The sequence below is a fragment of the Vulpes vulpes genome, chromosome 4 (genome assembly GCF_048418805.1).
Source record: "Vulpes vulpes isolate BD-2025 chromosome 4, VulVul3, whole genome shotgun sequence".
NCBI classification, from domain to species: Eukaryota; Metazoa; Chordata; class Mammalia; order Carnivora; family Canidae; genus Vulpes; species Vulpes vulpes.
This window is the reverse complement of record NC_132783.1, coordinates 84,893,356-84,919,318: the sequence shown is the minus strand read 5'-3', so window position 1 is coordinate 84,919,318 and position 25,963 is coordinate 84,893,356. Positions and strand designations below refer to the sequence as shown.

The following is a 25,963-nucleotide window of genomic DNA, read 5'->3' as shown; positions in this document are numbered from 1 at the left end:
ATCTAACTAAAGCTCTGATCTATCACCCAGAGTCCAGTTAGGTTATGATAAAGCACTCGTACCACGGCCTCTGAAGTGCCAGAAATTAGAAAGACATGTCAGAATAATGCCGTCTGCTTTGATCTTTTTTGATTTTCCACAGTTCCCATCAGTTTTAAATTCTGGCAATTCTGGGAAAAACAAATTTACAAATACAAAACATCTTTAAGATGAAGTAATTTGGCATTTTAAAATTATTTCCTCTAAGTAGGAAAAAGTTCACTGTTAGGAGATTTAATCTGAAAAACTATTTCAGAAACAAATTCAATTCTTCCAAGTTAAAACTTGGATAAAATTTTTACATCTAAGTAACAAAAGCCTGGTAACAAGAATTTACCACTGAGAAGTTGTGAGATTTTAAACATTGCATTAAACACATACACACTTCAAATAAAGCATCTGCTCCAAGCAAAGAACTGCATATACTTTTAATGCCTCACTTGTAAGACTATTCTTCTGTTGCTAAAATATTACAACTCAACTTTTCCTTATATAAACTAACAAAAGCAAAAACTGGAATTTCTTTTGGCCACTATTCCAGGTCTGAGGTTCTATGGGGGCAGCTGAGCTATGTTCACATCTAGTTATCTGGTCTAATCCTACCTGCAGACTAAAGGGAAGTGCTTCTATCAGCATGGACACTGCCCCTGATTTCAGAACCAAGCTCTGGGAGACGGAATGGTTAGAAGAATAACTCTCCTTTCCATTTGCTCTCCCACAACCCACCCAAAATTGTGTATGTGTATGTATCATCTATAATTTTCTAAAAACATAACAAAAAAATGTTGTAATCCTAATTCTGAGTGATAAGCTTTCACACAGCAAATACAAATCTATAGCAAGACTGAAGAAAAGAAAAAAGTGGGGAATATAAATCTGTCTAAAAGTTTTCTTTGGGGGCGCCTGGGTGGCTCAGTCAGTTAAGCATCTGCCTTCGACTCAGGTCATGATCCCAGGGTTCTGGGATTGAGACCAGTATCAGAGTCCTGGCTCAGCGGGGAGTCTGCTTCTCCCTTTGCCCCATCCCTGCTCATACTTTCTCTTTTTCTCAAATAAGTAAATAAAATCCTTTAAAAAAAAAAAAAGTTTTCTCTGTTTTCAAATTACATTTCAAAAGGAATTTGTCAGTTTTTGAGATAATGTTGAACAATCAAAGCACAGACCATCACCCAATCTGATTGATCAATTAATGTTGAGAATGCAAGGTAGAGAAACGATCTCTGGTTACTGAGGCAAACATTTCTATCCCACTGGCCTATAGAAATCGAAAACTTCTCTTTTCACTTATTTTTTATCTTCCATATGCTTTCCAACAGGATTTGAGGTAAAAAGCCTCTGGCAATAAATAGTGGTGTCCCCACCGGGTTACTGATGAGCCCGTTTTGACAGATACGCAGCACACATGCAGGCTGAGGTGGACGCTGGGGCGGGATGAAATGTTCCATTAAGTGGCTGTCTGGTTTGTTGGTAGATTTGGTGTCAGGTAGGTATCTAGCCTTTAATCCTATAGGAATCTTAAAGTCCAAAGTGGCTAGAGTTAGATGTTAGCTGTTGGAAAAATAAAAAAAGTAAGCAGTATCATTGCTGGCAGTATTTATTAAAAGATGCCAGTTAATAGGGGATAGCTTCCTCAGAGTCCACTGTTTACACTGCCTCCCTAATACCAGCAGCACTTAGAGTTGAGACGTCAGTAATAATATATTAATATCAGCACAGCTTGGGCCACAATATTATCCCCGTGAGCCTTTTACTGTGGGGTCATTGTTAATCAAAGAATCTCCGTCATCTTTCCAGGGACAGGAACGGCTTAGTTGTGTGTTCAACAGCTGAGTGTGTCCTGTGTTCCAGGCACTTTTCTAGTTAGGGGTGTGCACAGTCACTCCATTTTCTAAATTTAATAAGGAAAAAAGCTCTGGGAGTTTAATTTCTTAACTACTATGCAACTGCTGAACGCAAGAACCACAAACTACATAAATAACAGGAACTCAAATAGACATGTTAACAGCTAAAGTTCATTTTTAAGAATCAATTCAATATGCTACATGCAAGCAATCAATCACACTGCAATCATCATTTACAAATCAAAGTACAAGGCAGATACTCATGGGGGTATATACAACTAGGTGGAAGTGTGTGATTATGGACGAGCAGATTGAAACTGTAAATTATGTAACTGTCTCTTGTAATTACCCTGCTTGAGAACCAAAAGAAACTTCCTGTATAATTTTGCAGGAGAATGGGGATCAAGATACGGAATTGCTTTTTAGTTGGTTTTAACCCTTCAACAGTTATTTAATTATGTGTGATAAGGTCAAAGAAAGTTTATGCTTAATTTATGAAAAGTTGGCAGGGGGGTATTTCAAAGTAATCCTCTGAAAAGCTCCAGATTATTAACGAAACCTGATGATTTCTCTTCCTCTTCAGGAAAGATTTATCTAAATTATTGGGTAAAATAAACAACATTTAAAACAAATTCACAGACGTCATTCATTTTATTTTCTCTCTAACAACATTCGTTATGGTCTCCACGTTTTTAACTAGATGCCAACTTGAAAAGCTGCAGGAGTAGAAGGCTGTCAGAGTCCTCAGAAAGATCTTCTGCCTTGGTAGGGAAAAAAATCTCATTAATTTCCTTAAATTCATGGAGAAAAGCTCCAACACTGGGCAAACCACAGGGCAGGACTTCTAATCTATGAACAGAGGACCATCATCTTCTTAAGAAAAGAAGCCTGTGTTGTTTTTTTTTTTTTTTTGCAATAAATAATAAGCAAAAACTTCATTTCAGCATTTTAAGACATTTTAGCCGTTTTCTTTCCCTTTCTTAAAGCCTAACTTTTAACATCGTTTCTCTTCTGTAAGCACTGCTTCTGGTGCCTCAAAAATTGCCCCAAATATCAGAACTTTGAACATCCAGTGTTCTAGAGGAAGAAAGCTACAGTGGTGCTTTTCCTAATTTTAAATCAAAAAAGAAAAAGAGAAAGAAAGGGAGGGAGAGAGAAGAGGGCAAGATGGGAGAGACAGATAGACAAGGAACATGAGAAGTTCCAATGCTGCCGTGGCCTCTCTGTGTCATTATCTTCTCTCCCATCCACACCTATCCTGCATTGCCATCCTTTGTCTGATTGCACTATTTTATCACCACTCTGTTAACATACAACCCTTCAATTATATTTCTCCAGGTTTAAGAGTGGAAACACAATTTACAGGAACGCAGTTCTCTAATGGACTAGACGTAACACTCAAGAGGATAGGATTCTGGTACATTTCAGTACATTTCCTTCACATAAAACTAGTTCTGCAAAGTCTGATGCAGCTCCCAATACACCAAATACCCATGTACTGCATTTGGATCTTAGAGCAGCAGAAGTGAAAAACTGTATCTCTTTTATTTTACTTTTTATTTATTTTGTTTATTTTTTATTTTTTAGGGAGAGAGAGGGAGCGTCATGGAGGGGGCATGGAGAGGTGGGGGGAGGAGGAACAGAGGGAGAGGAAGAGAGAGAATCCTAAGCAGGCTCCATGCCCAGTGTAGAGCCTGATGCAGGGCTCAATCCCAGGACCCCAAAGTTCATGACCCAAGCTGAACCCAAGGTAGGTCAGTCAGCTACCCAGGCGCCAGAAAAACTATCTCTTTTAAAAAACATCATTAACATTCATGCCACCAATAAATCAAAAAAGTTTCCATTTTAGGAGTTACAAAGATCTAAGTCCAAGACACATATTTTAAGACCATATTTTTAAGACTTTCTTAAAAAACAATAAAAAAGGCAAAACCAAAACACAGATCTAGAAAACGATATTAAACAAATATATAGCTTATAGAATGATTACAAGGCACCTGCCCCTGTAATCACCATCCAGGATCAAGAAACAGAAGTCTTCCAGCCACCCTGAAAAATCTTCCATTCATCCCATCCCAGTCACCCTTCCTTTTTTCCTCACAGGTAACTACTAACCCAACTTTCAAAGCAATCCGTTGTCTTCATACTTTTATCACCAAGATGTCCCCAGGGACTACCATATAGTCTTGTCCATTTAAAAAATATATCTCTTAAGTCTCCTGTAGTCTATGGGTTCCTCTGTCCACCCCCTTTATTTTCCTTATAATTTCTCTATTGATGAATTGGAGCCATCGGACCTACAGAGTTTCCACAATCTGGATTTTGCTGTGTTCCTGCAAAATGGCAGCAGTATCCAGAGGCTTGGTCAGACTCTGGGTTGAATCCTGTGGCAAAACTACAGGCCCCTTGTTCAGGAGGTGTGTAACTTCTGCTGCTGTTGAAGATCAGGGTCTAGGTCAGTTAATCCACTGGCAGACGCGCAAAGTGGCCATGTTTCAATTCTATCATTTCATTCGTTAGCTGGAATATGTTTACGAAAAGCTGTTTTCCCTCATTTACTGTTTGGTGTTCTAGTGGTAGAGTTCATATAGCATAGGCAAGCTAAATGCTCTATTTACCCATTTTTAAGATAATGAACCGGTTCCTATCATCCTCTAAACTTGTTTTTAAATGTCTTTATGAATGTGTGAGTTTAAACATTTGATGAGTTTCAATCAATTGCAATTGTTGTCTCTATATTTATTGTCCCGTGGGAGCCTCTTCAGGTAAATCCTGAGTCCTTTTGATAAGACCCTAATAATTTTTGCCTCCTTGCTATCTAGTATAAAAGAAGAAACACTAAAAACACTCCTTTTTACAGAAAGAATTCTCTACTTCCTTTTAAATGATTCGATCTGTGCCCCACCCCCACGCCAAACAACATACACGTTGTTGTTGCATATGCGACATATATTGCATACAGTGAGGTCTACTGATATCACATTTCCTCAAGATTTCACCAACACATTTTCATTTTTTTTCAATGTGGACAAATAGTTACATGCGTAACTGAATCGCTTTTAATCCACTCAACTCTTTTAAAGCACTTTATTAACTTTAATTTAAAACAACTTTGTTGAAAAAAAAAAAAAAGGAGCTCCTCTATGATGTTCACCCCAAGCAGAACTCAATAGAAATTACAAAACAGAGGTTTTTATATTAGTAAACATGAACATGTACCACTAATACTTGAGTAAGAACAAGCTAACCACAAATTGATGGGGTAGAAAAAAAGAAATCAGATTCCTAACTAGTATTTTCCTACCAGAATTCTAAACAAATGAGAGAAAATCTTCTGCTTTACCCAAAACAAATTGATGTGGAAAAAAAAATACTGCCTTATGGACAAGCTGAAATTATAAATGTGCTGGTTAGAAATACCATCACGAGAGGACATTATCCAACTATTATCTTCGAATACTGTGCTACAAACATAATATAAGCTGGAAAATATGTTTAAAGAGAAAGGCTCGCTTGAAATCAAAATCAGGTATTGTACTAATCTCAACCCATCAGAACAGAATCTTTCTTGACCTTGTTTGTTGAAAATGTACAAATGTGCCCCTTGCAGGTACCTTAACTGGGAAAACGAAGAGAGTTGGAGTCATTTCTTTCTCTCTCTTTTTCTAAAGATTTTATTGATTTACTTGAGAGAAAGAGTGAGAAGCAGCAGCAGACTCCCCACACTGAGCAGGGAGCCTGATGCGGGGCTCAATCCCAGGACCCCAGGATCATGACCTGAGCCAAAGGCAGACACTTAACTGACTGAGCCACCCAGGCGCCCCGGCATATCCTCTTCTGTACTGGCACAGCCACGTGTGCCGCCCAAACATACAGCATCACATGCCTGGGATGAATCCTTCGTGTGTCTGACTACCTGCTGATCTGTGTGCATAGCTGGGACTCTATATCCTCATGCTCTCCTCACCTAGGCCAACTCTGGCACAGTCTGTGTAAAGCATGTTTACTGTAGGAAGTGATAAAGTAGAATAAAGAAGTGGAAAAAAGAGACTGAGAAGAGATTTCAGGTCAAGCCAGCCAAGTGACTGTGGGAGGCGCTGTCAGGGACACAGAGAAAAGCACTGAGGAGATCTAGGCATTCCTTTATTCACTTACTCCCACAACATAAACTTTTTTGACTTGCCTACTACGTGCATCCCACGGTGCTCACGGCTTGGAGTTCTGCAGTGAACCACCTGGCCCTCATGATAGTGCCGTCAAGCTTCCATTTGCTGCTGAAGGTAGGTTTTCCCGTACTAATTATGTGAATAGAATTTGCCCAGTAGTAGGGTTTCAAAATGACTCACTACAAATGCTGGTCAGCATTCGAAATCCAAACAGACAAAAGATTTGTAAAAACAATCCACCTGCATGCCAAATCTTGAAAATATTCTGAGCTATGTAAGCTAAAACAGTAGCTGTAGACCGTATGTTTCTTATTTACAACGTTTTCATTGAAGCAATGAATACAAACTATTCTATACGAGCTATTTATTTGCTCTTATTTATGACAAGCTTTGTTAAAAAAAAAAAAAGATACATAAATAAATCGTTAGCTGCACTGCCTCATGCAACTCATTTCTATGCATTCAGTAACAGTCAACCTCTGAATAAATCACCGAGAGCTCAATTTTCAACCTTGATGTTATCTTTAACGTATTAAAATATATTGCACTTCAGCCCAATGTCATAAAACAGTCATGACAAAGGCTTTTAGCACAACATATTATAATGAGAAAGTAAGGAAAAGTAGCCATTTTCCTTATTATATTATAAACTGGAATCCTATTAAAATATATGTCACCATTATACTTATTCTTCTGTAAGTCAAAACATGTCTTCCAAAACCCAGCAGAAGTCTGAGAACACAGATGCTGGTCCTATCTTTCCACAAGTGTCAGGGCGGAGGTGTGGGAAGGGTTCCTATCTTAGAAAAGGCTATAAAGGACTGAGCCCCATTTCAAAAGCATAACTTATTATTCTTTAATGATTGCCTGGACTGTGCTCACCCACGGAGGAGAGCTGCCGGGAAAGCTATGCAAAGAAAAAAAGCTTTCTTGACAGTTCCTTAATGCTAAAGTTGGACTTTTCCTTCTAAAATAAACGCATGAAGAAATGAATTATCTGATAAAAGTCAGAAAAAGATAAGTTTCTCTTCAATCAACTGTGTGTAAATGTGAATTTGGTCACAGCTCTCATCTCTCCGCCCAAGGGTTATAGTAGATAATGGCAATCTTCTTTTGGATGCAGCTTAAACTATCCTTAGATAGAAGCTGTGCCTGAACAAAACCACGGGCCCTCAAAAGGAAGCAGGGCACACCCGACATCATATGGAAGTAAGTAAACCACAGCTGACTGATTATGTTCTAATAAAATACAATTCTTCTTCGTAAGAATCACGTGTGAAGAGAGAAAGCTTTTCGCACGGTAATTCATTTAACATTTGGTCAACAAATAATAAGGACCTACTAAGTGCCAGGCTCTTCCAGGAGGTGACATTGCCCCAGAGAACAAAGTCTCTATCCCCAGGATTCTTACTTCTGGTGAAGGAAATCGGCAATAACCAATACATACATAAAGGACACATGAAACTTTCTAAATGGCTTTACATGTGTTTGGCCTTCAGCAATTTTTTTTTTTTATGGTCAGTGCCACTGACAAAAGGGAAAACCATTAAATAAAAGTTGCATAAGTAAATAAATACCACATGTCAAATTTATAGCCCCTTCATTCAATTTGCTTACAGGGAACCAGAGGGTTTCAACCATTTAATATGTCCCCAAGAGACAATGTCACAGTCCCTCAAGACACACCTTTGCTTCTTGGCTTGTAGGGCTCAGAAATGGGGGAAAGTGAAATATTCACAGTGCGACCTACCTATGAGGGAACTGATGCCAAGTGCATGCTTCATGGCCTCCACCCCATCATGGAGAAGACAGAGTTCACATGTTTCGCTGGGGTAAAAGGACAAAGCTGCTCAGAGTAGGAGGTGGGCTGGCCATCATGAGGCTGAAGGCAGTATTATTGTGTCTACCTAGAACCGTTCCCGGGTTGCCCATTGGGAAGTGCAGCGATACCCAGACATTCCCTTGTTAGAGAAGTGGGATGTGTCACCGGGGCCTGTCAGGCCAGGATCCAGCTCCTGGAAAGAATCTGCTTTCCCATGAAATTAGACTCAACTTGCTTTCAGAGAGAAGTCAGTGACCCATATATAATTTCAGCATCTTCGAGCTCACCAACAGTCAGGGGAAACATGGCTATATTGTACACAGACAAGTGGATTTGTAAATTAAAATGCCTACTTCATTGCAGATAGGCCTGCCAATATCAAAAATTTGCTCCAAACAAGCAATTTTCAGGTAGGATGAAATAACTCTAAATCTTTGCTTAAAGGTAGGCTTTAGTTTTATGTTTTGAAAACTTTGTAAGTGGCAGCCCTTTAAAGTAGTCTGTTCAAGGCAGACTATTAAAACTGGAAGTTGCTAGCTGACAATCTCAACTACTATGACATGTATTCCTGAATCCAGGTACCATATATTACAACATTTAAGCCAGCAGCTAGCATCTAAGACGCAGGGAAGAAGTATTCTCTTTGTGAGAGTGGATATGGGTTTACCCTCTGAACATCACTCCCTTCTAGGTAGAGATGAGGTACATGGTTTTCTTTCTAATTCTGCTTGATGAACTTAGAAGAGCTCTGAGAGCTAGAAGCAGGAAACCAGACAGAAGACACTTTCTTGTTCTAAGGAGTGCTTCCTCAGGAAACCAGCCAAGAATTACAAGAAAAGACAAGCCTCGGCCTCTCTAGGTACCTGAGAGATCCCTGTCATTAGAACTAGAAGGGGAAAAGAATGAAGGCATGGAAGATTAACCCACTAATTCTCAGGGAGAAAGAAACTAGATATCCAGAGGCATCCTTCCTCAAAAGTTTCCTCTATTTCCTATTTTTCTTAAATCCAGGTATGTGTGTATGTGTGCCATTTTAAAGAAGAAAGAAGTCAAAGGACATTACTGACCACACTTACAGCATGACCAAAGTCATAACTTGTAGGCACAAAGCGGGTCTTATCTTCTAGCAGCACTCACCAAACACAGACTCAAGTTATTAAATAGTATCCATGCCTCCTGAAAGCCAGATTTCAGCAGAAATCTCTGAAAAGGTCAGCAAAGGATACTTCCTGAAATGAGTGCCTAATTCATTCAATCATGCCTACTTCCTCTCGAGTTCTAGTCCATGAAGGACAATCCTGAGACACTGTATATATTTTAATAATGAACAAAGGAAGCCAAGAATTGAAACTGCTTACAAACTTTCATGATTAATCTACAAATAAACAGATGCTAGTTTTTTAAAAAAGGCCTAAATGTACAGTTAATGGATCATTTATATAACTCATCAACTTCTTGCCTATATGGGAGTCTCAGAAAACCAAACGTATAAGTTTGTAGACTTTTGGATCCACTGTCATCTACCCTTAATAAAAGCTTCCCCAAGATTATGCAAAGGCTGAAACAAACAAGAAAAAAAGTTAAGAGAAGATTTAGAAATCCTATAATTCTAGTTAGTATGTTTGATTATTTTAAATTAGGAAAGAATGTTGAATTTCATCAAATGCCTCTTCCGAATTTGTATGAAACAGCCTATCTGGATTATCACTTTTTGATTTTCCCATCACTGCTCCCTGGTCTTCTTTCCACCAGGGCTCCAGCCTCTGTAGTTTAAAAGACAAAAACTAGGCTCCTGTGCCCCCAGCCCTTGATGGTTGAGCTTTCTGAATTCACTTTTTAAAAAACCACATACACCACAGTCCTTCAAAGTATACTTCTTAAACCTTATCTTAATCTTCTGTGGGCACCAAACACTGGCTGGGGACTGATTTTTGGACAAGTTTAGTGACAAGAGTAACAACCTCCAAGGTCTTTGCAAAGATGAAGCAAATTAACCTGTGTGATGCAGGGGACAGTGCCTGACACACAGTGAGTGCCCTAGAAAGGTCAGCTGGGATTACGATTATTGTTGTTGCAATGCTGACCTCTTTTGGCTTCCCTGACACCTTTCTCTCCTGATCTTCTTCCTCCTTCTGGACCCTTTTTGGTTTCCTTGATAAGTCCTTTATCCTCTATTAGCTGCTAACATGTTGGAACTTCAAGCACTCCATCCTCAGTCTTGTCTCCCTATATTCTCCCCGGTTATCCTCACCCATACCTAAGGTTTCCACTGCTACATTACGCCCACCACTCCCAGGAGCTCTCTTTAATGAATTCCCCTACTGAGCTCCAAACTCCAAGGAAAGCTACATAGGAAGGGAAAAAAAAAAAAAAAAAAGAAAGAAAGAAAGCAAGCTAGCTACATAGGGATGTTCAAAATCACAGTGGAGGCAACATGGCCAAAGCTGCACTCACTACCTTTCCAGGCTCAGTTCATCCATCCATTCATCTAGCATTTACTGAGCAGCCCCATGTGTCAGGCTGCTGCAGAGCAGGAAATACCTGCCTTGTTTCTGCGTATCCTCACTGCTTCTCCCCAGGTCAGGCCTTTGCGGATTCTTCTTAAATTAGTTTTTGTTCTATTTACAGCAGGAAGTATGAATAAGAAAATAAAAATTGCCTTTAATTCTAATTCCAGAAGTCTGTTTTTTCCCCTTCTTTGCATATACTTTTTATGTAACTGAGAACATATATATATATATAATTTTGAAAGCCATGTATTTATCATAAGCATCTTATTTGATTAAAAATTCTTTAGAACATAATTCTTAATAGCTAATAATATTCTGTTATATGGATGTACCATAATTTTGCCAGGGGAATGGTTCTGTCTTACTTTTGAATATTGAGATTTTTGTTTCTACTATAAAAAAGGACACTATGATAGACAAATGTACCAAAACATCAACTCTTTGAGTAAAAGAAGTGTGAGGGACTTAAATTTCTTTTGGTATTTGATCTATGTTTTTCTAACTTTCTACTATGAGTTTATACTGCGATATTTGGAGTGGGGGTGAAAGGAAAAGAAAAGTCCACTATTTAAAACACTAACACAAAACACGTTATAACATTAAATATGAAATTAACGCATACTGATTAAAGTATATGGATTTCCTTAGAATAAATTCCTTTCCAATGTTTTGCTATAGTCTGTCAAAGTTCTAGAAAATGTCTACCAATTTACACTTTCTCCAGTGTAAATATAACAGTCTACCTCTGTCAACTTAGATTTGGCTATATTTAAAGGTCTTTGCTAATTTGGTAGCCCAAAAAAATTAAAATCTTACAGTTATTTGAATTTTCATTTTTTCATTTTTAAATCACCAACAATTTTTTTCTCATTCTTTTTTTTTTTTTTTTAAGATTTTATTCACCCTTTTATGAAAGACACAGAGAGACAGACATAGGCAGAGAGAGAAGCAGGCTCCAATGCAGGGAGCCCGATGTGGGACTCGATCCCCGGTCTCCAGGATTATGCCCTGGGCCAAAGGCAGGCGCTCAACCACTGAGCCACCCAGGCGTCCCTTTTCTCGCATTCTAATTAGCCTTTTGTACTTGACAGGCTTTGGAGCATAGTGGCTAAGAGTCCAAATGCTTGGCCTCAAACTACAGCTATGTCATTTGTTGTTCGTGTAATTGTGCCTTGTTTCCTTACCTGTAAAGCAAGATGAAAAGGTCTCAATCCGTGTTGTAAGGACTGAATGAGCTGAATGAGTCTGGACTCTTGGGAAAGTAGCTGGGACATAGTAGGCCCTCAGTCAATGTCAGCAATGGTGCTGCCACAAGGAGCTCCCTTTTCTGAGCATTCTGCATTCATGTCTTCTGTTCATTTTTCTATTAAGGTTTATGCTTTAACACTATCAAATCTTTCCTTTTAAATATTTGTTTAAATACTAGAGCTGTCAAAGCTTTGCCTGGCATGTTTGTTGCAAACATCTTTCCCATTATGTTTGCTTTGAAATATTAATTCTTTTCAGCATACAGACATTTTTTTTAATCTAGTTAAGCCATCTGTGTATTCTTTTGCAATTTCTTCCATTTCCTTAATGTTTAGGGCTAAGATGTCCCTGACCATCCAAAGACCAGATGATTGTATATCCTTTCTTCTACTTTTGTCAACAAAGGCTGTATGAAGAGGTAAAGAAATGAATGAAGTCATTCTTCGCTATCCTCCTCCATTATCCAGTTTAGAATCAGATAAATGCATTTACAATAAACACACCAGTGAGTTATTGAAGCCAACTTCTTTCACCACTACCTGGCACAATGTTCTGCAACCTACTGCTGAATCAGTTTGCTTTCCTTGGGTCAGCTGAGGATAGGTTTTGCATCCTGCTCCCCAGGCAGGGTTCTGGTTCTGGAGGCTTGAGTAAAAGACAATTCATTACCAGCTTATCTACAGCCCAGCCAAGAAGAGTCCTGAACAACTAAAAGCATATATAATAAACCAAACCTGCTACATAAGAATGTATCAGTCAAAATATGTCCAAGGCTACTCACTACAGCACTTTTAAAACTATGAAATATTGGAAACATCCTGTATGCCCACACCTAGGATAGTGGACACAGAAACTGTACTACACAGTGGAGTACAATGCCATCACAGACGACAATAAGATCTGTAAGAAGTAATATGGAGTGATTTCCAGGATATACTGTTTAGTGGAAAAAAGCAAAATGGAAAAGACTATCTATAGTATGCTCCCTTTCATGTAAGAAAAGAAGAGGAATTAGAAAATATACATCTTCTCATTTGTACGAAAAAACCATGGTAAGGATCTGTGAAAAACCAGTGAGGTCAGTGACCTGCAGGGAGGGATTGGGGGAGGGGGATGACCCTTCTCAGAGTGCACCCTTTAATGTAGTTTCAACTTTGTGAATCATGTTTTATGTTTTAAAAACGAAAGGCAACAAGGATATAGGAAAACTAAAGTGGTTAACAAACAAACAATTCTAACCGTATTTTAAATGAATGATATAACCACACTGAAGGGGGAGAAATGAAAAGAACTAATAAGCCAAGTAACATTCGAACACAGTACCTTGACTAAAGACACTCTGGATAGTTAAAAACAAACATATATAGGGAAACCTGGGTGGCTCAGTGGTTGAGCAGATGCTTCGGCTCAGGGTGTGATCCTGGTCCGGGGATCCAGTCTGATATCAGGCTCCCTGTAAGGAGCCTACTTCTCCCTCTTATGTCTCTGCCTCTCTCTCTCTCTGTCTCTCACGAATAAATAAATAAAATCTTAAAAAAAAAAAGCAAATACTGACCTCTAGTTAGGAGGTTTGGATTTCTAGGTGGTATGAGTGAGCCATTATGAAACTATTTACTCTGTAGTCTAGGGCTGAGTTCATAAGGAAACAGATTGGGATAACAGAAGTCAAATTTCTCACTGTCAGAGAAAAGAGTTACAAATATGGAAATGTGGAAAGACAGGATGAAATCTTGTGGTGGTACTGACCTGGAATGCAAGGCTGCAGTATGAACTCATGACTGGGGTGTGGGGTTTGGGATGTGCATGTTGCCCGTATGCGTGTGCATGTGTAGACAGAGATGGGGAGGACTTGAAAAAATTTCCTGACTAAAGAAGAGAGGGAGTCTCTGGTTCCAGAAGAAAACAGATATGGTTATCAACTTCTACCTTGACAGCTACTCCATCTACCACCCACCTGAGTTCTAAGCAAAGAGTCACAAAACCCAGGAGGTGGTTTATGAGTGGGCTGGGAGTTAGCACCCGTTTGTCACTTTGGCCAAGCTCTGCAAATGACTTCCTGGGGAGCTTGAGCTCGGGCAAACCCCAGACAGGCTGTTCCAGGAAGAGTGAGACAACAACTAATTCCAAGGGCAGAATTTGGTCCCATGGATGACCATTCCCCCTCTGGACTGTCCTGGAGAACAGTGTTCAAAACTTTGGGATTTGTGATTCTTTATATACACACTTATACTGCACCCATGTCTCTACTCTAGTGTACAAGTGGGCAGCTGGGCAGCTACAGCTTTCCTCCTACTGCTCTATTGTCTCAGTTTCCTAAACTGGCAGTTACTATAGACAAGATTATTTTCCTGCCTTACAACTTTATTTGAATTGCTGAAAATGCATCCACAGACCAAAAGACCCTCAGGCTCATGTACAAAATAGAAATAAAATAAATCTAACCATTATAAGGTCCCTTAAAAAAAAACAGCACATTTTAGAAATCCAGTAACCTTGGTTATCTGTTTTGCCCTGAGTTCTGAATTATGAGGTTGACAAGGATTATGAGAGGTCATGGGATTTATCTCCTTACTCTGCAAGATTGGATCTAAATCATTCTAGAAAGATATTTATCTACTATTATTTTAAGTAACTCCAAAGAAGGAGATGCTATCAATTTTTTCAGCAGCCTACTCTATCTTCTTTAAAACCTTTGTGGCTAAGGAATTTTTTATTTATTTATTTTTGATTTTAAGTGGAATTTCTATTGGGTTTACACCAGTGCCCATTTTCATGGAGTATTGTAAAATTCTTTCCCCAGTTTTCTTCTCTTTGAAGAAATAAGATCAAGCCCCTTTCAACTTTATTCAAATCATTCACCCCACTCCTTCACCCACCCAATGTAGGGGCAATGTCAAGGGTACAGGAAAGAGGAAATCTAAACGTTATACCCTCAGCACTGTACTCGCCTAATGACCATCCATTAGGCTGGATGGCTTGGGGCCATCCAAAAAGGTTTCAATGGGCTTCACAGTTCCTCTTTAAAGATACACAACAGACTCAAATACAGTTTTCACTAAAATGTTTAACATAAAGATTAAGGTTGAAAGGGAACGTCTTTGTTCATGGGTTGTTTACTTAAGGAAAAGGCCTTGGTACCAGATAATGCTGTACAAACAACAGGCTACTGTATTTAGAGACTTGTGTTTTTATTTGCTAGTACTTGTCCGTTTTTATTTTTAACCTTAGGTAGAAAATTATTATGGGCAGTACCGTGTATCACCTTGGAGATTCCATTCAAATCAAGAAAAATACATCGAATGCAGATTATTGATTATACTGTTCTACTGAAAACAAAGAAGGTATCCAAGGGGTTTATAGACAGTTGGAAGTAGGAAACATCAGTTATCACTACAAAAACAGGAGTTGCGTCTGAGTGCTATGTTACAGACTAATGGAGCTAAGAAGGGAATGAGATGGATCTCCAGGAGGCGGGATCAAACAAACAGGAGAGGTTCCTGAGATGGCTCTGAACACCGGGCAGGAATCTGAACAGACTGAGGCTGGGGAAGGAGGAAGTGGTCACTTCAGGAAAGGGACTGCATAAACAAAGAGGGGAATTATGGAAACATGCTTAGCACGTCTGAGGAAAAAAAGATGGGCAGATGAAAAAGCCTTAAAAAATCAGCTGAAGTAGGTATGAGAAGACCTTGTATACTGAGCTCAGGAGTTTGACTTATACTGTAGGTATGCAAATGGTAAAAGTACCAAAAGTTTAGGGCTTGGATGGTTGCTATGCACATCAGAAACCATAATGTTTATGCACAACTCATAAATGGTGGCCACACACAAAAAAAGGGATTTTCCCATAGAACCGATCACATTTAGAACTCTGTAAAATAAAAACAGTGACTTCCTGGTAAGATGGCCCTCCATGGGAGAACTGGATTAGAAAATGAAAAATAAGACTAAGACAATGAATTAATAACTAGAAATGTTAATTGAATATAAAAAAGTCACTAAAAATACTTCAAAAAAAAAAAAAAAAAAGAACAACCTCCTCTATGTCAATAGATCGTGCAAATCCATCTAAAACTGCTATACAGGGGAACCCTCGGTGGCGCAGCGGTTTAGCGCCTGCCTTTGGCCCAGGGGGCGATCCTAGAGTCCCGGGATCGAGTCCCACGTCAGGCTCCCAGTATGGAGCCTGCTTCTCCCTCTGCCTGTGTCTCTGCCTCTCTCTCTGCCTCTCTCTCTCTCTGTGTGTGTGTGTGTGACTGTCATAAATAAATAAAAAATTAAAAAAAAAAAATAAAACTGCTATACAGTCATTTTATACCCCAACTATAATATGTCAATATCTAGAAATAATAGATTTGGACTCAACACATGTCTTCATGATTTTCCTAGAGCACGTTTTACATTGTGGTTTTTGCATTTGATGTACCTTACAAAGATTATGTAATTTCCTAGATTTTCCTTCTTTCAGTTTAAAGTCAGACAAACTACAGTCTGGTAATGAAGAAGCGCACAGTTCTTGGTGACAGACTTTTATATGGTCAGAAATTACTATTATCATGGATGCCTGGCCTTCATGTTATCTGGGTATTTTGAAATGAATTCCTTCAATGTAACCTCAGTGCTCCATTTACAGACACCATATAATATAACCATATAATATAAACAAGGGGGAAAAAAAACTATCAATATTTTTTACATTATCCTATAAGGTGCATACTTTTAAATACCATTCTAATTTTAATTGAAGAGATTCTGAAAATGCAAATGTGTATAAAAAATGTTTCCTGGGCAACCTCTAGGTAAAACATTGTAATAATTTCCATAATAGAAAAAGGAAAATTAACAAAATGAGATAGTTATTTCTACTAGAAAGACTCAAAGGATAAGCCACCTAAAGGATTGTTTTCCTATGTAGAAATATTCCTTTCTTGCTCTGTACTGATAAGATTACAGTAAAATTTTAGAAAGCTGAAAATCCTTTTAAATAATACTTCCGTTAGCTTTAATCACAAATAATTGCCTCTTCTGGTGCTAATGAGCATGAGCACCATGGAATGGAATGTAATTCTGCAGGTTCATTCAGGGTAATGGCTTTGTGAGCTAGTGACACTGCCGAGAAATCTAGTCTCAATTTCCTAGAGCACAATAAATGAGCAGCAATAAATTTTTCACTTGAGGAAGATTTTCTAACCTATGTAAATATGACGAGAAAACCTCTTATCTATTGATAAAAACAACAAAGTGTGCTAAATAAAGTTTTATGTGTTAACTCTTTTTCCTTTAACAGCCATCAGCTCTCTGGATCATGAAAGTAAGTAAAGCACTTCACTTACTGAAATCAATGAGAAACCGTCCAAATCCTTGCCTTTGGTGCTGGGGCATGATCATTATGCAGGAGACATTATACTTCTGCTGGCAAAGCTTTTCCTGAGGGAAGGAGAAACAGATCAAGTATGTCAGAGCTCTGCTGAAGTGGGCAATTCCCCCACACCTGCCACCGTGCTTGTACACGAGTCCACAAAGATGAGCCAACGTGCTAGGTCAGAATCAAGCAGAATAATCCTACTATGTTGATCATGATCAATCAAACTATCAGCTAAGAACCAACCATCCACTCCAGGCATACCTCTCAATTATATCTTTACACTTGGAAGTTGGTCGCAGAGAACATGAATAAAGAATCCAAGTAAATCTGAGCCAAATGAAACAGAATGTAGACAGTATGCAAGAAATGATCTCCTTGCTCAAACACCTTGGGATATGGGGGAGAAAAAAAACATCCGCAGAGTCACCAGCAGGGTAGGGTAAGACCTAGCTTGGTCCCCTGCTAAAGAACTTTCAAGTCTTCAACAGCAATCTGTCTTCCGCCTTTGACTAAATGCCCCAGTGAACCCAAAATTGTATATGTGTAGGTAGATCTGCACAGATACATTTCTCTTATGGATAAAAAGTCAAAGTAGAAAAAGCTAGAGAAATTATTGGCATCTCAAACAGGAAAACAAATCACAACAAAAAAAGACAAGGGCAACAGGAAAGCCCAAAGCCTCTGCACAAATGTGAGGCCAAAATATTACCAACAGTATGAAACCAGGAGGAAGACTGGGAAGAGTATGGTGGGAAACAGTTCTTATAGTTAAGGAAAAATTTGCAATTTTCATGGGATGTGGCATCAGAGTAGCAATATTTTATTCAGAGTACACAGAAGCAGCCAAAGCCTCCACAGAGACGATCTGGAAAAGGCTTCTGAGGTTGTGAATGCTCTGGCCAAATATAAACCACAAATAAGATTGACCACAAATGGTACTAACCACATGAAAGAATTACTTCAGAACACCCAGATCTTTAATGAACCTATTTGAAAGATCACAGGAAATTGTTGTGGAAAAAACCCTACAGGGCAGAATTAGACAGTTCTTTGTGAAAAAGATGTGCTCCCAACATTTGCACATTTGTAGCTGTCCTTGGAGCCTCTAAGAAATGAGAAGGAAGAAATAATGCGTGTTAGTTTCCCTAAGAAACTGGATTGTCCACTGGATGTGGACATCAGAGGCAAGTGTTCAAATAATTAGTCTTCTTTGCAACATTAGACAAATGAGTCACTCTACCTAAAAAGAGATGTACTCTGGGTTGAAAGGATTCATGCGTTCTGCTACTCTTTTCTTTGTCCCAAACTCCTCCTACCTTTAGAGTTTGTAAGCCAACCCAACCCTCCGGTCCACCCTACTCCTATCCTCTAACACGTGTTACCACAGCTAAATTCTAATCTATGGATAAAATAACTCTTCTTTCCCTCCTTTTTAGAGTCCTCTACTTTCTGCTTGGAAAGTCATATGTATGTAAGGACTTACGCTGAACTTTTCTAGGTCATCTTGGCCATTCTCTAGCTATAATCTCTAGAATTTGGTTTAAGTATGACCCCAAAGGGCCATAGTCCTTCACACTCCAATTGACACATTACAATATGGTTTAATTTGCATCTATCTAGTCTAGATAGACTTTAAAATTGTTTTTTTTTTTAAAGATGAATTTTTGTTTTACCACACTGCCAAAGAATGAATTTCCCATGCACAGTAAGAAATGACGGTAGTTGCTGCCCTGCTGTAAAAGAAACTGTGGCAACGAGAGAAAAGTTTTGCTTGTACCAAGTAAAATGCTGGGTCCCCTAAGAGAAGAGAGGCAGAAACTGAAACCATTAAGTCACCATCAACTGAAGACCCAGAGGCCAATTTGAGATAAGGACAGCAGGCACCATTAAACAAATACATTTAAACACAGACACATTTAAAGAAACACCATTTTCTTTCTTCTTCTTCTTTTTTTTTAAAGTATCCTCCACACCTAGCATGGAGCCAAACGTGGGGTTTGAACTCATGACCCTGGGATTAAGACTCAAATGCTTAAACCAACTGAACCAACCAAGAAACACCATTTTCTAACAAGAAGGACCAATCGTGAACACCATTCTTTTTTTTTTTAATCTCTATACTCAACATGGGGCTCAAACTTACAACCCTGACACCAAGAGTTGCATGTTCTACCAAATGAGCCAGCCAGATGCCTCATGACTACTATTCATTTTTAACTCATTGGAAAAAAAAAAAAAACTTTATAAACCGATACAAAAGGTAAGAAGTTTTATACATTATATAAATAGATTTCTTATTTACTGTTTTGTTTTGTGTTAATTCTCTATCATCTCTATCATCTATCATTAAATGCTAATTCTCTAACATTTAATCTGTTATGTGCAAATTAAATTTTGTTTTGTTACCAAATCTGTGGATTAAAATTTTGAGGCTATTTCTCATGAATGCTGTCATTTATTCCTATTTTTGTTTATGACCTCTGGGGATTCTAAAATTTAGTAAAACTGCAAAGAACCTTCTTATATACTCTTATCTTTTGATATTCCATGAAAACAACACTTCCATAAGGCATTTCATTTACCTTATGCAAGAGTAGATTCATTAAAATTCACATGCAAAAACATATCATAAAATAAATAAAATATAGGATTGAGACCATTTAACCGTGTGCATGGAAGTCTTACAGTTACCATCCTTGCACATTAAACTATCTCCCAGGTGACTATGAAAAATTAAGCTTATTACCCAGTAAATATCTCCAAACTCAGTTTTTCCTTATTACACGAGTTATTATCAGAAGCCTCTGAGTAAAAAAGAAATTCTATCCACTCAGTATGTCAAGGGCTTTCCTATGCCAACCGTCGGAGATACTTAGGCTTTCTAAAAGGTGAGGCTGCTTTAGATCTTAAAACAATGGCATAAAGAGTAAAAGACAAAAGAGCAAACCCAGACATTATATCACCTTGACTGTCCAAATGCCAACGTTCCAACTCACTGAGATACTGATGATCACAGAGGGAATACAGTGAGGAGAAATGAGAACCATCTCTTAAATGCTATGCTATACTGAAAACCTTCATGTTGACACCACTGGGGGGTTGGGGGGATAAGCTTAACATTTAAAAAATCAAAGATGCTAGGTGGTCTGCAAGACAGCAATTATAATGTTACATGGTTGCTGACAGTCAAGACAGCAAATACTGCTGAGGTCCTTTACACACTTTCTAGGCACGATGTTTACTATTTTTGTTTTGTTTTTTTAAATAAACTCTGAACAAGAACCTGAGCTTTTCAGAAACATGTAACAGTCATTCAAATTATAGTCATAAAAAAAAAAAAAAAAAAAAAAAAGCCCTGTTCGAAGAATTGGGCTCTACCAAAAACATTTTGAGTAAGAAAATGAAGGTCATACTGGCTCTTGTTTTACCTTAGAGAAGTATCCAACCAGATGACAGCCCTTTTCATCATTTTTTGTAAGGACATAAAAAAGGAATGGCTCGACATCATAATACAACGTTTTGTGGTCCAGGAAGAGCTTGGCTAACAAGCAAAGGTTTTGGCAATAAATTTTGCTCATATTCCCATCAACCTAGCAAAGAGAAACAGACAACATTATTTAACATAAAAATACTGCTCAATATAAAATTATTTTTATACGGTATTTTGGAAAGTATATAATTTTATTTCCAAATCCCAAACTGAGAGATTAAAATATTCCATTCAACAAGTATAAAGTCAATCAGAAAACAGCTGTCAGTTGGCAAATAAGAATTCCACTTTTTCTCTTAAATTAGGGTAAATTTAAGTTAGATTAAATCTCTTTAAGTTACCTGAAGAAAGCTGAAACCACTAACAAAAGAGTCATTCTTAGTTGCAATTTACTACAAGTAAAAAACAATCAGGCATGTCCTCTCTGTTTGAACAAAGTAAATCTGAATTAAAGAAATGTAAACACATCAAAATACCACTCAAGTAAGTTAAACTTTATGTTGTCTTCAAAAGGACTTCACATAAAAGTAGGTGAACAATATTATTCTGATTCCTCAGAAGTGTAGATTAGCAAAAAGAGGATTCCATTTTGGTTTTATCCCAAGCATCATTTTAAATATAATTGGAAGAGATAAAATTTCTATGTTGGGAATACTTACAGAGAAAGTGAGATGAATTTCAACCTACAATAAGTACCATGATTACAGTCTACTTCTCTTCAAAATAAAAGAATCAAGCTGTGATACTGATGGTTATAGACAGGAGGCTAGGCACAGATGCCAATTTCTTTGATCAAATGTAGTTACTTGTTGAAAACCAAAAGCACAGCAGATTCAAGAATTTCCCTAGCACTATTCTTAGGGGAAATGGATATTTGCTAACCAGAACTCTGTAACAATGAACTTGACCGTTCACCAGTCTCATGTGGACCATACAGGTTCTCATATTGCACAAATTATTTTTAGACTTCATATAACTATTTCCCTTGGATGAAACCTAGGTCCCACACATAGCAACATAATCAAATATGGGCAACAGACACAGAGGATACAATTCTCACTTTAATTAAAGGAAGTTTTTATGTATTTGAGAGTATGGTCCTTCGGAAATGGCAGTACATTACAAAAAAGGGAAAGACAGAGAGGTTTGTGTCCATGAGCCAGAAAAACAGAGAGAGGACAATGCTGAAGCAAATTCTTAACTGTGTAAGGTCTAATACGCATGCTTTCAACAGAGATAAAGACAGGAAAGTATTAATTTATGATTACTCTTCATTAATTGTAGAGGTTACCCAAGAAACTGCTAAGAAAAATGTTTCCTATATGCTGTTCTCTAAATATTAACTCAGATTCTAGAATAGGGACCTGGGCACAGATAATCCAGTTCCTTCAAATATTTTTATGTACAAATTCTATTAATTTTTTTTTCATTTTTCCTGCCCTGATCTCCGTTATGCTTCAAAAGCACCTGCCCTGAAATAGTGGACCACTGCTATCAGACTACCAAAACTGACTCTTAAGTCTCTCCCAGGATTTTTGAGACCTTAAACCCCACAAGCAGATTCATGCTGATCTACATAACTGTTACTTAAAGGCAACAATATGTTTTGTCCTTCAGGAAACAACGAAACAGTGATTTTTATTTCATTTTGGTTATAAGAAAGGATCCAAGGTGTGAAGGAAGGAGCCAATAAGAAAGTTGAACTTGTGATATTAGTTAAACCTTGAATGAGAATAGCTCTGCTGTCTCACCTAGTTGGGGCTGACTGAGTAGCATCCCAGGACTAGCTAAACAACCTGCATTCAGCTTTCCTTCTAGCCCAGGGATCTTCAATGGGAGTCAACTGTGCCTCCTAAGCAACACTGACTATGTCTGGAGAAAATCTTGCTTGTTACAACTGGAAGAAATGTGATACTCCGAGCATTTAATGGGTAGGGGCCAGGAATGCTACCGAACACTCTCCAATGCACAGGATGCCCCTACTACAAAGAATTTTCTAGTGTGAGAAGTGAATAGTGTCCAGGTTGAGAAACTCTCTGCCTATCCTTTAGAAACAACTAATATATCATTAAATCTTCCCAGCAGGGCAGCCCCGGTGGCGCAGCGGTTTGGCCCCGCCTGCAGCCCAGGGCGTGATCCTGGGGACCCTGGATAGAGTCCCATGTCGGGCTCTCTGCATGGAGCCTGCTTCTCCCTCTGCCTGTGTCTCTGCCCCTTATTCTCTCTCTGTGTTTCAATGAATAAATAAATAAAATATTTAAAAAAAAAAAATCTTCCCAGCAACAATACCCTTCTTCCTTCAAGCTTATCAAAAGATCCTAATAAAACCAGGAAGAGGGTCTTTAAAAAAAAAAAATCTTAAGATGCAGCTGGAATGACTAGGTTTTCTAATTGGCCTTTGGAAAAAGTAGCGGGCCCTGGCTTCTCTGTGAGAGGTACCTATGTATGACCCTCCCCTCTATCAAATATAATGCAAGACATTACACACCAGAACTAAAGTAAGATGTGGGGCAGAACACTACATTTCAGTTCGAACAACTCAAAAAATAGAGACACTGAAAGTAAAACTGTATCGCAGAGAAACAAAGACATCATGTCTGCTGTGCAAGGAAGGCTTGTTCTGAGCACCCGTGCATGAAAACGATGCACCACGATGGGTAAGGAGAAGGGAACTAGGCAGGGTTAACAGGAGTGCTCAAATGGAGTAACAAGAATAAAGGTGAGAATTAAGAATCCCTGAGAAGAGGCAATAACACAAAAGGAACAGCCCCCTCAAGGTACAAGTGACACAACTAAACTGAACCCTTGAAACTGACAATAGAACATGATTAAACAATGAAATTATACCCAGGCAAAGACCTTTTGCTACTAAATCAGTTCTGAATACACAAACTGTCTTTAAGACACCACAATGACAAACACGTGGCCAAAAGGGGTTCCTGAGAATGGCAGAGTTCTCCAGGGGTGGCCATGTACCCAGATGAGGGGGGCAGTCCCAACATCTGCTGGGGTCTCACCAAAAGGATTATCCACCCTGCCAAGAAATGGATGGAAACACAGGTGGCTGTGTATTGAGAAGATATGTACAGCTGCTCAATTCCCTGGAAGAGTGAGCACCTGCCAGACATTGGCTGGAGCTGTTGAACAAAGCTAATTTCTCCTGCCAAAGAAAGTAGAATTTACAAAGAGCTGAGAAGATCATAAATTCACTGGTGAATATATCTGGTGCAGACAGGGATTTGGGGAAAGACAAAAAAAGTTAATGTGATGAAGTAGGAATTCATCATCAATCTAAATGGTTGCTCAGTATGGTTAAACATTCCAAAACATGGAGATAGTTTAAAGAGCAGTCTAAATTTGAATGCCAAAATCAAATATACTGTGCACCTTCTAGAAACAAATTAGTACATAATCAACAATTGGAAGTACTAGGTCTCAAAAGCGGAGTTTTTTTATTTACACATGCTTACCTCAAATACTGAAAGGTCTCTCCTTCGGTAAATTTCATTTGCTGGAGGATGAAACCATCCACATTTCTTTGAGTGTCTTAATAAAATATTTTTACTTTTCATATATTTAAGACAGAATTCACACAGGTAAAGCTTTGGTAATCTGTTAAAATTTTAAAATCAAAGAATTTATCAGATTGGTTATAGTGTTCAAGGAAAAAATTATTAAATATTGTTCAATTCTCTCCAAGTCATAATAAGCCTGTATAATAGTATTTTCAAAAAAAGAAAAACAGAAAGTCAGCAGTAAAGAGAACATACAAACCTTACGTTATTTTTCAATATAATAATATTTGCTGCCATTTTTTGGTTAACAAATCATTTGTTTCCTCAGAAATGTTGTACAGACAAAAAGATTTTCAGACCTGGAACCATTACTTGAAAAATCAACAATAAGGATGGCCTGCTGTCAGGTAAACAGGAATATTTTTCAAATTTCAAATTTAATGTCATAGTGTCAGTAGTATATATGGTCAATGATTTAACTGTAATCATCTTTTTCTCAGATGGAAGTGAGTTCATTATTTTCAAAAGTGATCTGTGTACATATAAGGCAGAGAAGTCCTAGAAGTTAGTTAACACATCTATTGATGGATGAGGTAACTTTAAAGTTTTATCATAATTATATCTATCTATCATCATTTATCTCTGATCTATCATCTGAAGCAATAAATGTAGAAAAATCAAAAGATCTTGTTTCTACCAATTCTACTGACTCTGAATAACATTATACAGATTTCTCCCCCGTGATGACTTTTTCTGAGAACCTTTAAAATTATAACATTTTTAATGTGTGCCCTATCACACTTTAACACATTGCTAGAATTATAAGAAAATGTTTAGAAGCACTTTTTGAAGTCTTTGGGGTATATAAATTGGTAGGATGGTTTTGGGGAGAGTTAGCTACAGACTCAGATAATCATAATTTCGAACCTTGGAGTTATATACAAATTTTACTCAAAGCTCTCAGAATACCTGACTTATGATTACCCAAACCAACTGAAGCTCAGAAGTGTTTTCAAAAAATTGTTCAAGAACACACAGCCAAGGAGATGCCTGGGTGCCTCAGCGGTTTGGCACCTCCCTTCTGCCCAGGGCATGATCCTGGGATCCAGGATCAAGTTCTACATTGGGCTCCCTGCATGGAGCCTGTTCCTCCCTGTACCTGTGTCTCTGTCTCTGTCTCTCTGTGTCTCTAATTAATAAATAAATAAAATCTTAAAGAAAAAAGAAGAAGACACAGACAAGTGATACAAGCTAGAAAGAGAAACCAAGGCTCCTGACTAATCTTATTCTGCCACTTAACTTCTAAAACACTCTCCCTGTTTCCTCCAGGAGATGATGGGCCAGACACCTTCATGGTGGAGGAAAGGACAATTATCTATTCCAGAAGAAAAGTTTGTGATGGTCAAAACTTTGTAGGCTAAAACAATTGAGAAAATACTAATAAAGTATATCTTGATGCATCTGAAGGAAGAAATCTGCTCACAAGTTACCCATTTTTAGATACATTAGTTCAAGACAATTTCACAGCTAATCTTAGTTCAAGACAAAAGAAAACTCCAGGATCATTATTTTCTCTTCATTTTTAACAAGGTATCACAAATCGCTCTAAAAGTAAAGATTTGGGGAAGGGTCTCTTAAGGCTACCCACTCCCACCTACTTCCTTTCATTTTTCCATCTTCTGCTACATTTCTATAAAAAACTTGAAAACAAAATGTCAGAAATCAGAGATAAAACGAACAGGCCTAATTAGGAAAATAAACAGGGAAATGAGAAAAAACCACCAAATATTTTACAATGGCCAGTGTTTTTTCTCCTTATTTGGTTTCATACACAAACAATATTTGTCCAATTAACCAGAGAGAAAGCCTGGACTTAGAAGCTCAAAGACAAAATTTACAACGCCTGTGCAACAAGGAGTGGAAGGAGTTTACATAGACTAGTGAACACTACTATAAAAAGATGCTGG

At 38.1% G+C, this 25,963-nt stretch overlaps 1 protein-coding gene across 11 annotated transcripts in view; it reads right to left on the bottom strand.

Moving 5' to 3' along the window:
• Nucleotides 1–25,963, bottom strand: part of KAT6B (lysine acetyltransferase 6B) — a 186,531-nt gene that overhangs the window by 21,046 nt on the left and 139,522 nt on the right. For all 11 annotated transcript variants that reach the window (XM_072756289.1, XM_072756286.1, XM_072756292.1 and 8 more), the window contains 3 exons: nucleotides 23,952–24,093; nucleotides 20,420–20,581; nucleotides 16,960–17,053 (listed from right to left, as the gene is read on the bottom strand). In XM_072756289.1, coding sequence (XP_072612390.1) covers nucleotides 16,960–17,053; nucleotides 20,420–20,581; nucleotides 23,952–24,093 — 398 coding nt within the window. The remainder of the gene's footprint in view (nucleotides 1–16,959; nucleotides 17,054–20,419; nucleotides 20,582–23,951; nucleotides 24,094–25,963) is intronic.